At 39.2% G+C, this 14,714-nt stretch overlaps 1 protein-coding gene across 3 annotated transcripts in view; it reads left to right on the forward strand.

Annotated features, from left to right (window-relative positions):
• The window catches only part of KCNQ5 (potassium voltage-gated channel subfamily Q member 5), a 514,814-nt gene that overhangs the window by 412,264 nt on the left and 87,836 nt on the right, over positions 1 to 14,714 (forward strand). For all 3 annotated transcript variants that reach the window (XM_060235972.1, XM_060235964.1, XM_060235981.1), the window contains exons 4-6: positions 4,507 to 4,682; positions 6,092 to 6,217; positions 10,923 to 11,033. In XM_060235972.1, coding sequence (XP_060091955.1) covers positions 4,507 to 4,682; positions 6,092 to 6,217; positions 10,923 to 11,033 — 413 coding nt within the window. The remainder of the gene's footprint in view (positions 1 to 4,506; positions 4,683 to 6,091; positions 6,218 to 10,922; positions 11,034 to 14,714) is intronic.

Consider the following 14,714-nt stretch of genomic DNA (forward strand, 5'->3'; position numbering starts at 1 on the left):
ATGACTGGGGAAGGCAATGGCAAACCACCCCGTAAAACATTGTGAAAGCAACATCACTCCAGAGTCAGAAACGACTGGTGCTTGCACAAGGAACTACCTTTACATTTCTTTTTTAATGATACATTAATGAACTCTTTAAAATCTACACTACTGGAGATAAAATTTGAAACAGCTCAAGGTTTACTCAATCCTACCATCAAATATATGTAATTATGCCAGTTAAATCAGTAGAGTTGCCATGTCAGTGCTAGAAAATACCTGGAGACTTTGGGGGTGGATCCAGGAGAGGGTGGCGTTTGGGGAGGGGAGGGGTCTCAGCATGGTACAATACCATAGAATCCACCCTTCAAAGCAGCCATCTTCTCCAGGGGAGCTGATCTCTGCCAGCTGGACAGCAGTTGTAAATGTGGGAGATCTTCAGACCCCACCTGTAGACTAGCGATCCTATGTGGCCTTGTTGAGTGTGTCATCTTTTACGGTGGTGAGGTGGGTGATCAGTCCTTTTCTATGGTAGTGTGCTGTCTGTGAAACAGCTCGTTGCCATTTGTCTGGTGTCTTTGTTGTTTTATTTCAGGCACTAGTTTAAAACATTTCTGTCAAGCTTTCAATTTTATGGTGTAAACAATTATGTCTAAATTAGATTATCTCTTAAGTATTACAGCTGTGATGTTAAATTATAATTTGCTATTTTTATCTGTTCCTTTGAATCAGTGGGTATTTTTGTCTACTGGCAACTTAAGGTTTGAATCATTAACTGATACTTTTATTATTATAATTATTGTTTGTTATTCGTCCATTTATCAAAATAGAAAGACTGAAATAAATGTTTTATATGGGAAAAGGACCTCTTCATAACATGTTTTTGGCAGGTAACTTCAAAAAATATGGCGGTACCTTTGAGAAGGTCATAAAATAAAAATAACTGTCAACTATTCATGATGGAATGTATCCATCCTGAAGAAAATGTTTGCATGCTACTTTGTAGCTATGGTTGGTCCTAATGAATATATAATTTTACTGGCTCACTGAAATCAATGCAACTAATTCCACTCATAAAAGGGTCTAAGGGAATAATAATTGCTTATCTTCTGATATGTGAGGACTGGTTTATACATGAAGACACAGCTTATATACTATGCTTTCCTGAACCACTCTGCTTCAAATTGCATGGGGGGATACATATCTGAACTCTTATTTGAACTAAAAAAGGGAATTATGTCAGTGACAATGCAAAGCTTAATACACAAAGTATTATTATTATTATTATTATTATTATTATTATTATTATTAGTTCATTTCTATTCCGCCCCTTCCCCCTTTTGGGGGCTCAGAGAGGAGTACAACAATTTGAATTAAAATCACAATAAAATCATAATAAAATCAACCTCAACATTCAGTAAAGTGCAACAGGTTAGTTCAGCAAGATGATATGAAGCAAGATAGCATAGCACCACGATACAGTGGTGCAGCGGGCCATGAGGGCGTATGGGGAGGCCAACCGATCTAATAGATAGATGCCTGCTGCCTCATCCAAAGATCTGGCGGAACAGCACCGGTTTACAGGCCCAACGAAAGACCAGCAATCCAGGTAGGGCCTGAATCTCCATAGGAAGCTGATTCCACCAGGTCGGGGCGAGGATCAAAAAGTCCTGGGCCTGGCAGGGGCATCCCTTGGGCTGGAACTATCAGAAGATCCTGGGAGGCCAAGCAAAGCAACCTCCAGGGCATATATGGAAGGAGACGATCCCGTGGGTATCGTAATGCTTTAAAAGTCAAAACTAACACCTTGAAACAGATCCGGTACTCTGTAAGCAGCCAGTGTAGGTTGCGGCGTGCCAGCCATATGCTCACTCGTATAGGTGATGCAGTCAGCAGGCGAACTGCTGCATTCGGCATCTGCTGCAGTTTCTGGATCAGTTTCAGGGGCAAGCCAGCGTAGAGTGAGTTACAGTAGTCCAGCCTGGAAGTGACCATTGCATGGATCACTGTAGCCAGATCTTGGGAGAATAGGTATGGTGCTAGCTGCCTGATCTGCCATAGATGGAAGAAGGCAGACCACGCAGCTGTTGTGACCTGGACCTTTTTGAATTCTTAAACATATGATGATACCTTGATTCACATTGATCTTTATTCAATTATTTATTGCTATTTGTTTATATACTGTTTTATTGTTTTTACTGTTTAATTTCAATGTGGGTAGGTTTTTGATCTGTAGGTTTTTATTATTATTATTATATGTTGTGATCTGCCTTGAGCCCATTTATGGGAGAGGGCGGAATATAAGCCTACTAAATAAATAAATAAGGTAAAAAAAGAAACCAAAGGATATGTATAAAGTTTGCTTTGGATAATATGCAATTTAAAGTACTGCATTTGTTTACAATGGCAAGCAAATGTGCATCCATAAGTCTACCAAAATTAATTAGCTACCCTTTTGTGTCTTATAATTTAAATTTGAAATAGTCATTTCTTGTACTGCATACTACATCATACATTCTAACAGCAAAACTGTGGTCCCATATGTGGATATCTGAAGATCAGGGCCACACAGAAAGAAAACATATGTTTCTGTACAATTGGAGAATTCCCCCCAAGTTTGCAGACAAATCTGAAATAGAAAAATGGGGGGGTTAAATCCCCCCCAATAAAAATACAAGTGCAGATAATACAACATTGTAACCTGGACAGCTGGCAGGGGCATAGCAGGAAGGAGAAACTGCTTCCAGAAGGGAAGCTGACATTGCCATGGGAATTGCCCCCCAGATCAGCCTGTCCTACCTGTGAGGCACCATGGCAACTTGATGGGGGAGAGACTGCCCAGCTCTATGCCAATGAGACGGGGTGGGGGGAGAAGCAGCCAAGTGTCATGCTGATGGCGGGGAGGCAGTCAAGTGCTGCACTGACTGCTGGGTGGGAAAGTGAAGCTGTTGGGTGGGTAGCTGGGGAATTGAGGAATGGAGGTATAATATAGTGAGTTCAACGCAAGGAAGAAGCGAGATGGTAGTGCTCATAGCTCTTTATTAAGTACAGAATAGCATAGGGCTACACTAAAAAGACTGAAGACTGGGCCAACGGGGCCAGCTATATACACATCCAGGTTTCCGTGCAAGTACACCATTGGATCATTTAAACCAGCAGGGGGGCCATGATTGGAACAGGACAGCAGGGATTTGGATCCTACTGCCCATTGTTCCTGAGTCCCCAAGCTCCAGCTTAAAAGCTCCAATGAGCCAAGCAGGAACCCCATTACAATACAACAATCTCAGTTCATATACACAACAGGAGAATTATTTTTGCCTGCATTTGTTAACTTTTCAATGTGGCACTCCAGGGGTGGGGGGAGATGAAGAACTATTCATCTCCCTATGAATATTTGATGTTTGAACTATTCATCAAAAAGCAGGCGAGAAAACAAGAGAGAGAGGTAGAGAGAATGAAAGAATGATGGGGGGGGGGAGCATGGTGAAATAGAGAAAGTGTATGTGTGAAAGAATGTGACAGTAGGAACTAGGGAGGGAGAAAGAACTAAAGAGAGAGAATCAATGAAAGCATTTGTTGGGGGAGGGAAAACGAGAAAGATCAACAGACATTATGGGCAGAGAGATGAAGCGTGACAGGATATTATTGGGGAGGAAGAAACAGAGAAATAGTGATGAGATGGGGGCAGAAAAAGAGAAAGAGAGCGAGCCTGAAAGAGAGAGGAGGAGTTCGGGGCAGGAGGCAAAGGCAGAGGTAATGGGATGGCTGCTCCCACAACTTCCTTGTGAGTTCCCACTTGTATATTTTACTTTTTTTCTTAAAAGAATCAAAATAGCTCTGCATTCTATGAATTTATATGACAAAAGCCTAGATTGCCCATCATTTTGAATTTAAACAGTTGTGTCTAGTTTTGTCTCAAGAAGCTGGCATATACAAATTAGATGAGTGCTGTATTGCACATATCTTGAAATGTGTCTAAATTTCCCAAAACAGTGCTTAGTAAAATATCCTTTTACTTGCAGATTACTACAAACACTGGATAAAAGGGCATTTGTTTTGACAGAGTTTAATTTTGGTTAATTGATATTTTTTTATTTTCTAATGTATAGGAATTTTATTAATTCCATTTGCTTTGCTTTTCAGATTCTTAATTTTTTCCATTTCTCTTGAAAGTTCTAACCATACAGGATAGTTTAATGCTTTACTCATTGTGATATTATTGTTTCACCAGTATCTTAAAAAAATTAAATGTTTTAAGCACATTGTTATAAATGTTAACTTATAAATGTTAATCTTTCAAGAGCTCTTTAGAAAGAGATGTGCTTTCTTCCTTTAGTGCTAGCCATATATTCCATATGAACCCTGATTTGTGTCTTTTCAGAATTTGAGTCTTGACTTTGCAAGCCAAATCAAGGTAGAATTGGTGTAAGACTACAAAATTAATTCTTTATGCACTGATCACCTTCGCCCAGTATATTACTGACCAATTTGAGTAAATTAATATATTTTGTAATATATTTCTTTCAGACATCATTGTTCTCATCGCTTCAATAGCAGTTGTTTCTGCAAAAACTCAGGGTAACATTTTTGCAACATCAGCACTGAGAAGTCTTCGTTTCCTACAGATCCTTCGTATGGTGCGCATGGACCGAAGAGGAGGAACTTGGAAATTGTTAGGTTCAGTGGTTTATGCACATAGCAAAGTAGGTACCCATCCCTATGTTGTTAATTTTGTCTGCATGCCCTTTATTGTGATTCATACTAAGATAGAAACTAGGAGATTCCAATGAAGAGCTGAAATCTCCTACACTTTAAAATTGTGCAGTGCACTACTTAGGCCTTTTCCCCATTCTAAACCAAATATTATTCGTTGTTGGCCTGATTTTGAGTAAAGTGATACAAGGATGGGGGTTTCATAGAGTTAATTTCCCTCCTCATCTCTGAAGCATTATTGTTATTCAAACAGTTCTGCTTTTTTCCTGCCCTTTTTCGGCATGCAATCTTCCTTGGACTTTTTTTTTAAATTGTTCTGAGCGCTGAGATGCAATAGCACTTCAGTGCTATAGCAGTTTAGTGCTATAGCAGTTTAGTGCTATAGCACTCAACTTAGAATGTTTTTAAAAGTCTGAGAAAGATTGTGCAGCAAAAAAGGGTAGGGAAAAGCAGCATTATAGGATACAATATGAACATTTTAATCAGGATACTGCAGCAATAAAGAAATGCAACAAAGGGGTTGAAAATGGGGGGGGGGGGAGAAGCAGTTTCCCTCAAAGGCAGCTCAACCACGCCTTACTAACCTGATGCAAGTGAATTTGTATGAACAAGTAATTAATTTTGCTACCAGCCAGTTACTAAAATGGGCCTATCTGAAATAGCAGGGTGGGGGGAATCCATTAGTAACCAGTTATTAAAATAGAATACGAAAACAGTTTGAAAAGGGCCTTAGATTTTTCATGATTGGTTATACATATTTTTGACTATTATAAGGCCAGGAGTAAAAGAACTGTGCAACTACTTATGGATTCACCAGGGAGCTTTGCACATGTAAATTCCATGAAGTCGAAGCCAACATATAGCAACCTCAACAAGGGGCTTTCAAGGCAGGTGATTAAGCAGAGGTGTTTGTCATTGCTTCCTCTTTATAGTCTTCCTTGCTGGTCTTCTATCCAAGTAGTAACCCTGCTACGCTTCCAAGATCTGATGAGATTGGGTTATATCATGCTATCTTCCCTCACCCATGGGGTTTGGGCTTGTGTTTTTTAAATAACAGCTCCTATGGTGCAAGATGCTGAAAGAATTTCAGAAGAGGTTTATTGTATGGCATTGCGGTTTGTTTACTGTTCAGAATAAAAAGTTCTACATTCCACTGGGTACATCCAAGCTCTAAGGCATGCCTGAAGTAGAATTTAGATCAGGGCTTTAAAACATAGGCCCTGAAGCAGCATGATTCTTTACAGTCTATGTTTAATGAGAATTTGAGCACTCAAGGAGATGTTTTATGTTTTAACTGATAAGATGTTTATACAGCATACTGTGTAAATATTCCAGTAAATATATTGCACTCCAGCTAAGCTGCCATACTGACTTTTTAATTCTTATTTTTATCCTGTAGGAATTAATCACAGCCTGGTACATAGGATTTTTAGTACTCATTTTTTCATCTTTCCTAGTCTATCTGGTGGAAAAAGATGCAAATAATCAGTTTTCTACATATGCAGATGCTCTGTGGTGGGGCACAGTAAGTACACAATGCATTGTTTCATGTTTATATCAAATTCGGTGACTAGCCACAGACTTGTATCTTTAATAATACTGGTTTATTCCTGTTCAAAAATTAAACATCATACTTAAGGCTGTGCAGTATTTTATAAGATTACAGTCACAGAGTTTACACATATGTTTTAATAACTGTTTTAATAACTGTTGAAACTGATGCTGTTTATCTAAATGCAGGAATAACCAATTATTTCATTGCCATGAGGCAATTAACCATGCTACCCTAAGCTCTTCACATTCCCTCTGATGCCACTTTATAGCTCTGTAGCTCATGGCAATGACAGATTTTACCAGCATAATGTCATTGTTCAAACTGTTACTTCCAGGTTCAGTGCATGATGTCTGTACAACATCTTAGGTAGTGATGTGCTGGCCTGCTGCAGTTGTCACCTATCTTGACTGCATTTCAGGTAGTGACAGAATCAGCCGTAACATCAGGTCTCAAGTCATATAGTAGCAGGTAGATTAAGTGTTGGAATTCTGAAGATTTGAATGTGGTGCTTCTGTATAATAGCATGGTCCTTGGATACCAGAGATGGCTCTTTTTATGATTTCATTAAGAATTCAATCTCACTAAACCAGCTGTGTGTAATAAAATAAAATGTATTAACATTAGCCTGGAGAGGAGGCAGCTGAGAAGTGATATGATCATCATCTTCAAGTACTTGAAGGACTGTCATGTAGAGGATGGCGCAGAATTGTTTTCTGTTGCCCCAGAAGGTAGGACCAGAACCAACAGGTTGAAATTAAATCATAAGAGTGTCTGGCTCAACATTAGGAAGAACTTCCTGACAGATAGAACGGTTCCTCAGTGGAATAAGCTTCCTTGGGAGGTGGTGGGCTCTCCTTCCTTGGAAGTTTTCAAACAAAGGCTCGAAGGCCATCTTTCAGTAATGCTGAGCCTGTGAACTTAGGGGGAAGTATTTGTGAATTTTCTGCATAGTGTGAAGAGTCAGACTAGATGACACTGGGAGTCCCTTCCAACTCTATGATTCTACTTACTACATTTGAATAATTTTTGAATTGTCTGTTTAATTAAGAATTAATTGTAATACATTGCTTCATTAAATAATACATTTAGGGAATGAATAGTCCATTAATAATATTATCCCTATTTGGCTACACCAGGTTCAGATATAACTATTACTGAAAATGAAAAAAAGAGTTTTAAAATTCTTCAGACTTATTCTGCCTGCATATGCCCAATATCTTGATTCATTTTTTATTTTCCTCACAGTTGTATAGCTGCCGCCATACATGCATTGTCATACACAAGGTCAGTCATATCCACAAAGATAAGAAAGAGCACTTTTCTATTAAGAGAAGTAATTGATAAGGTTCCCAGAATCTTTAACTTTGGTGTTTATATAGACGTTACTCAAGTATTATGGTTGCTGATCCCCTGTACCTGTATCTCACAGTACTACAGTAAACTATGAAGAAAGCATACGTGAGTTTCCATTTTAGAGCTCCTATGAGCTAGTATATGATCTATCAAAATGTTATTAGAGCTGCATGAGTTACAACCATAAGAAAGCCACCATTGTGCTATTTAGTAACACAATAATTGGCCTCTAGAGTCACCTTATGAGAAGATAATTGCACAGTTTTCACTTGGGAACAATTTCAGTTAAATGCTTCCCCATATAAAACTGAGGCGATGGTCCACACCACCTCATACTACTGCAGGATACTACTACTGCAGGAATGTACTCATAATTCAGCCTTTGAGCACCTGATTACATAGCATAATTAAGTAAAATCAAGGTGTTGCATCTGTTTCCTCCTACAGCTTCTTAAGCAGAATTTTCTGCTTTCATGAAACATCATCATCATATGAGGCACGAGAAACCAGATTATCCATCTCCAGCCCACTAGTATTTTAACAATTTTCAGTATTAATTAGGAAATACAAGTTTGTGCTAGAGCTAAAAGGATATAGCTACTTCCTCTCTAAGCAGTGACATCAGATCAAACAGCTTGTCTGACCGCAGCCTAAGGTGTTGCAGGTCATGTGTTCCACCATCTTCCACAGTGATTGATTTGATAGTGGTCAGATCACTCACAGTTCAGTCACACAACACCAAAAGCCCTGATTTGTCACTGTTCCATAGTCAGAGCCACTCCAGCACATTTGTTGAAAGAATTCATTTAGGCGAAACTAGTTAATTAGATTAAGGGGGCAGCCCTCTGATGATGCAGGAGAAATGGCAGGTATGGGAGAACAGATATGAGCAAAGTCCGCACAACTTTGCTGTGATTTTTCCCAAAACAGTGGGATTAGGAAAGCTGGAAGGCACACAAATTCACCATGATGTTGTAAGAAAGAAGGAAAAAACAACCTGCTGCACATTCACAGCCAAGTCAAAATATAACACCAGTATAACACCAAGCAACCACTGTTTCAGTTTGGCACTCAGGAGTTTACCATCTAAATTGGTTCTGGATGTGCAAAACGTTACAGTGTCAAGGCAAAATCATCCTTAGTACTCTTGGGAATTAAAGATGTGATCCCTGCATATAGTCCAGGAACCAAACTACTATTCAGTTGGAAAGTAACAGTTGAAAGATGGAGCAAGGAGTCTCTGACGTTCTTAAAGATGTAATGTTCTTGTTGAGGCTTGAGAACTTTTGAAGTTTGTGAGATAACAGGTTGGATATTGTTCTGTGAGAAGAGGTGTGTTCCTGTTCTTTCTTTCTGAGGGCTTTCAGCTACAGAAATATCTACAAGGGCCTATAGTACATTTTCCTGCTGCAGAGATTATGAACCTATTGTGTCATAAAAAATAGATGACAGTTGGCTGTCCATAAATTCCTTTTCTTTTCATTAACATAATCTCCAGTGTCTGGCAGTGGTATTCATGTTTTTTCCTGATAAAACAGGCTGATACCAATATATCAAGGAAAGAACTTAGATATTGGCAAAATAGCAGTATTTGTTAGCCTTTTGTTAAAATTTCAGGTCTTACTATAACCTCTTTAATTGCAGAAATGATATTTGTATATTATTCTTTATATTTACTAAGCCTTTCAAAAGTAAATTATGTAGACTCTGTTAATTTTCTTCAGCATATGGAGTGGGCTGTTTTTATCCATACCATGTTGCACCCTATCAGAGTTTTGTGCTTGCCCCGTCTTTGAGTTCCTTGAACACAATGCAACTTGATTGCCTGGTTCAGGACACAGGCATTCAAACTGTATGCAGATGCACTAAATGAAATGTAGTCAGGCCATCTTCTCCATATCAGAAGCTGGAGGTCAGGTCTGAGGTATGTTTACTGGTTTTGGGGTTTGAGGCACTGATACATCCGCTGGCATCAGTGATAGTGTGGGCAATATATAGTATGTGCCAGTGATAGCTAATCATCTGAGTTTCATACTGCAATCTCAACAGTGAGTATGTGAAGGGAATAACATCTAATTAGAAAAAACAAAATGGAGATGGAGCAATGATTCCCTGAGTGACAGAGGAAAATAAGAAAGATGATCATACCCCTTGCTATAAAGGAACTGTCTGTCCCCTAATTACTTCCAAAATACTTTACTGGTTTGGCAGGGTGTGCTTATGAATCTGTCTTGCTATATTTATAAGCTATATTTATTAAGGCATGGTTTAAGTTTATGTGTTTTTAAGTTACTTCAGGTTAATGTGCGTAAAGAAAAGATACCTTCTTCATGAATTAGCCTTATATAAATATTTTATAATATTGTGTAAAATTAACGGGAGGGTTATCCAGGTCATCTTAAAATTTCACAGCAATCGCATATTCAAATTCCTGCCTATTGGTTACTCCACCTCTCCTTGTTTCAATTCACAAATTAATTTTAACCCAAATTTATTGTTATCTCAAGGTTTACACTGCAGTTGTTTCAAAGGTATCTGATTCTATTTAACAAATTGGTATGCTACATGTTACTTTCAGTAAGTATGGGTTTCCAAATCCATGTTTGCTGAAGTAGGATAAATGCAAATGGGAAGAACAGGCTGACATAAGGAAGTGTAATCTGCCTGTACCCACTGATTCTCCTTTGCAAATTCTACATTCATGCACACAAATATTTCCCCCCTGCCAGCTTTGGAGCATAGTAGATATTAAAAAATTAAAATCAGCAGGATGGGATTTGTAGGAAATAACTGGCGAACAGGGCATGAGTTAAGCAACTTCTCACTCACTGATTCTCCCTTCAAGTGCCCTGTATTACCTACAGTGAAAACAGGGGAATGGTAATCCCATGTCTTCCTCATAACCCGAGGTCTTTTTGTAGAAAAATAGGTGGTGGAGCTCATATAGGAATTGTTATGCAGCTGCACCTACTATTCAATGAGAAAGGTGGGGAGGGGGGGGAACCCTCAGAAAGGTTTAGGAGCTGCACTCCTGTGAGCTCCCGCTGAATCCAAGGCCTGCTCATAACATGTAGTTTTGTCATAGCGCTGCAGTTATGTGCACACTGGCTTTGCTCTTCACCCTACAGAAATCAGTGCACTGTTGTGCTGCAGTATAATTATTTTCTATTTGTGAATGTCCAGTTTTACTCAACCTGCCAAATGCAGACTTACAGCCCAGGCTGACTTCTGCAAATGCCGTTTCAAATCATATTTTCATTGTTCTTTAGCACTAGTCTGTATCTACTTTTTCCTTATGTTGACTTATATTCATTTCTTTCAGATCACATTGACAACAATTGGCTATGGAGACAAAACTCCTCTCACATGGCTAGGAAGGCTGCTTTCTGCAGGGTTTGCACTGCTTGGAATTTCATTCTTTGCACTACCTGCTGTGAGTATTTTTACAATTTTTAAACCACACACTTATCCAACATAACGACAGGAACAATATTAGCTAAATGGGTCCCAATATTGCAAAGATAGCTAATTCAAAAGCCCAGGGCCTTTTAACCCTTTCAGGCAATCAGGGTTGTTGTTGTTTTGACCCAGGAAGTCAGGGGGGTGGGGTTTAAAGCTTTCTACAGGCATCAAACTCCTATTGAGCCTTCTTCTCAATGAACTGCCCTGCCCTGAAGTCCCTCTCTCAGCTCCCTGCTGCCTTTCTTTTTTTATTTTTAGTTTAATCAAAAATGCTAAATGGGGTCCATCTGGCCCCCAATAGACTTGGCTTGAAAATGAAAGCACTATGCATAATCATTACTATTGGGGTTTCTATTTCCCCTAACAAATACTGAAAAAAATGTTCCCATGTTTAATAAATAGACCAACACCTATTATTTCCATTTTATTGAAAGGTGGAGCAAGCAGTGAAAACAACAAAAAATCTCATAATTTATATATATAGGCATTGTTTGGCTTTGAGGTTTTATACCACTTTTGTAATTGGGAGTTGCAATGACCACCAAGGAAACCAGTCTTTGCAACCTGAATTGTTGAGTATATAGGAGAAGGTAAAAGCCCTGTGTTTGCACTCTGTCAAAGCTTCCCTCATGCCCATGTTGTTGTTCAGTCGCACAGTTCGAGTCTGACTCTTTGCAAACCCATGGACCAAGTCATGCCAGGCCCTCCTGTCTTTCACCATCCTCCGAAGTCTGCTCAGATTCATGTTAGTCATATCAGTAACACTGTCTAGCCATCTTATCTTTTGCCGTCCCATTCTTCTTTTGCCTTCTGTCTTTCCCAGCATCAGGATCTTCTCCAGTGAGTGATCCCTTCTCATTTGGTGGCCAAAGTATTTGAGCTTCAGCTTCAGCATCTGACCTTCCAAAGAACAGTCAGGGTTGATTTCCCTTAGGACTGACTGATTTGATCTTCTTGCAGTCCAAGGGACTCTCAAGATTCTTCTCCAGCATCACAACTCGAAAGCATCTATTCTTCTGCGCTCAGCCTTCCTTATGGTCCAACTCTCAAAGCCATACATTACTACTGGAAATGCCATTGCTTTGACTATACGGACTTTTGTTGGCAGGGTGATGTCTCTACTTTTTATTATACTGCCTAGGTTTGCCATAGCTGTCCTCCCAAGGACAAACATTTTTTAATTTCATGGCTACAGTCATCATCTGCAGTGATCTTGGATCCCAGGAATGTGAAGTCTGTCACTACCCTGTCTTCCCCTTTTATTTGCCAAGGAGTGATGGGGCCGGATGCCATGATCTTAGTTTTTTTGATGTTGAGTTTCAAGCCTACTTTTATGCTCTCCTCTTTCACCCTCAACAAGAGGTTCTTTAGGTCCTCTTCACTTTCTGTCATTGGAGTGGTATCATCTGCATATCTGAGGTTGTTGATGTTTTTCGTGGCAGTCTTAATTCCAGCTTGTGCTTCATCCAGGCCAGCATTCTGCATGATGTACTCTGCATATAAATTAATTAAGTAGGGCGACAATATTCATCCTTGTCGAACTCCTTTTCCTATTCTAAACCAATCAGTTGTTCCATATCTTGTTCTGACAGTTGCTTCTTGACCCTTATACAGGTTTCTCAGGAGTCTGGTGAGGTGGTCTAGTACTTCCATCTCTTTAAGGACTTGCCACAGTTTGTTGTGATCCACACAATCAAAGGCTTTAGCATAGTCAATGAAGGAGAAATAGACATTTTTCTGGTACTCCTGTGCTTTTTCCATAATCCAGCAAATGTTGGCAATTTGATCTCTAGTTCCTCCGAAACCCAGCTTGAATTTCTGGTAGTTCCCCATCTACATATTGCTGAAGCCTAGCTTGTAAGATCTTTAACATGACCTTGCTGGCATGTGCAATGAGTGCAATGGTAGCATAGTTTGAACATTCCTTGGCGTTACCCTTCTTTGGGATTGGAATATAAACTGACCTTTTCCAATCCTGTGGCCACTGTTGCGTTTTCCAAATTTGCTGACATAATGAGTGCATCACTTTAACAGCATCATTTTTTAGGACTTTGAACTAGGATACTGTCATCTCTGCTCACTTTATTATTAGTAATGCCTTCTAAAGCCCATTTGACTTCACACTCCAGGATGTCTGACTCAAGATTAGCAATTTCACCATCATGGTTCTCAAGGACATTGAGATCCTCCTTATATAATTCTTCCGTGTATTCTTGCCACCACTTCCTAATCTCTTCAGCTTCTGTTAGGTCCCTACAATTTTTGTCCTTTATCACGGCCATCTTTGCACAAAACGTTCCCTTGATTTCTCTAATTTTCTTGAAGAGATCTCTTGTCCTTCCCATTCTATTATTTTCCTCTGTTGCTTTGCATTGTTCCTTCAGGAAGGCCTCCTTATTTCTCCTTGCTGTTCTCTGGAAATCTGTATTCAGTTGGGTGAATCTTTCCTTTTCACCTTTACCTTTTGCTTTCTTGTATTTCTTTTTCTTTGGGATGGTGCTGATTGCTGCCTTCTGTACAATGTCATGAACCTTTGTCCATAGTTCTTCCAGAACTCTGTATCAACTTTAGTTCTTTAAACCTATCCATCTCCACTGTATATTCATAGGGATGTGATCAAAGTCAAACCTGAATGGCCTAATGGCTTCTCCAGTTTGCGTCAGTTTAAGCCTGAATTTTGCAGTGAGTAGCTCATGATCTGATTCGATCATGATCTGCTATGCCGCTGAGCAATACTATCTGTAAGACTGCTAACAGATTAACAGAAGAACTGCGAACCAAGATATCGATACAAACTTCCAGTGTTTCAAAATCTCTTTCATAGAACCAAATGTTTGGTTTTAAATTGTTTATATATGTTTTTTATCCTTTCACAACTGTAATTTAGACTGTTTTATTATGACTGTTAGCTGCTTAGAGTCCACTTGCGGAGTGAACGACATATAAATCCAAAGTAAATAAATAAAAAATAAATAAATCCACAGTCAGCTCCAGGTCTTGTTTTTGCTGACTGTAAGGAGCTTCTCCATCTTTGACTGCAGAGTATATAATCAGTCTGATTCATGTGTTGTCCATCGGGTGATGTCCATGTGTACAGTCGCCTTTTAGGTTGTTGGAAGAGGGTGCTTGCTATGACCAGCTTGTTCTTTCGACAAAACTCTATTAGCCCTTGCCCGGCTTCATTTTGTTCTCCAAGGCCAAACTTGACAGTTGTTCCGGTTACCTTTTGACTTCCTACTTAGGAATTCCAGCCCCCTATGATGAGGAGGACATCTTTTTAAAGTGTTAATTCTATTATCCCACTAAGTTTCAATGTTGTAACAGTTAAAAATGATTGTTTTCTTAAAAATAAAGTTTTATAGATTCCCAACTGCGTCTTCTGCTTTAAAAATTTTAGGGTCAATTTGACTCCATTTATGTTTTTGTGGAGTTTGGACATTTTTAATGAGGGGTATTTTTGACCCCAATTCCAAATTTTACTCTCCTTTGTCCTGCATTTCTGAAGGAAGTTATTCTTGAGTCTTGATTTTTTTTTTCTTAGTAGCTAATGCCATGACTAAGAGAGATATCAGGTTTCCATTTCTTTTTGCTGTAATGTGGAGTCACTTTGATCCCTATGCCAAAGTAGTATAGTTGGGGGGGGGGGGGTCCT

This window comes from Heteronotia binoei, chromosome 1 (genome assembly GCF_032191835.1).
Source record: "Heteronotia binoei isolate CCM8104 ecotype False Entrance Well chromosome 1, APGP_CSIRO_Hbin_v1, whole genome shotgun sequence".
Lineage (NCBI taxonomy): Eukaryota > Metazoa > Chordata > Lepidosauria > Squamata > Gekkonidae > Heteronotia > Heteronotia binoei.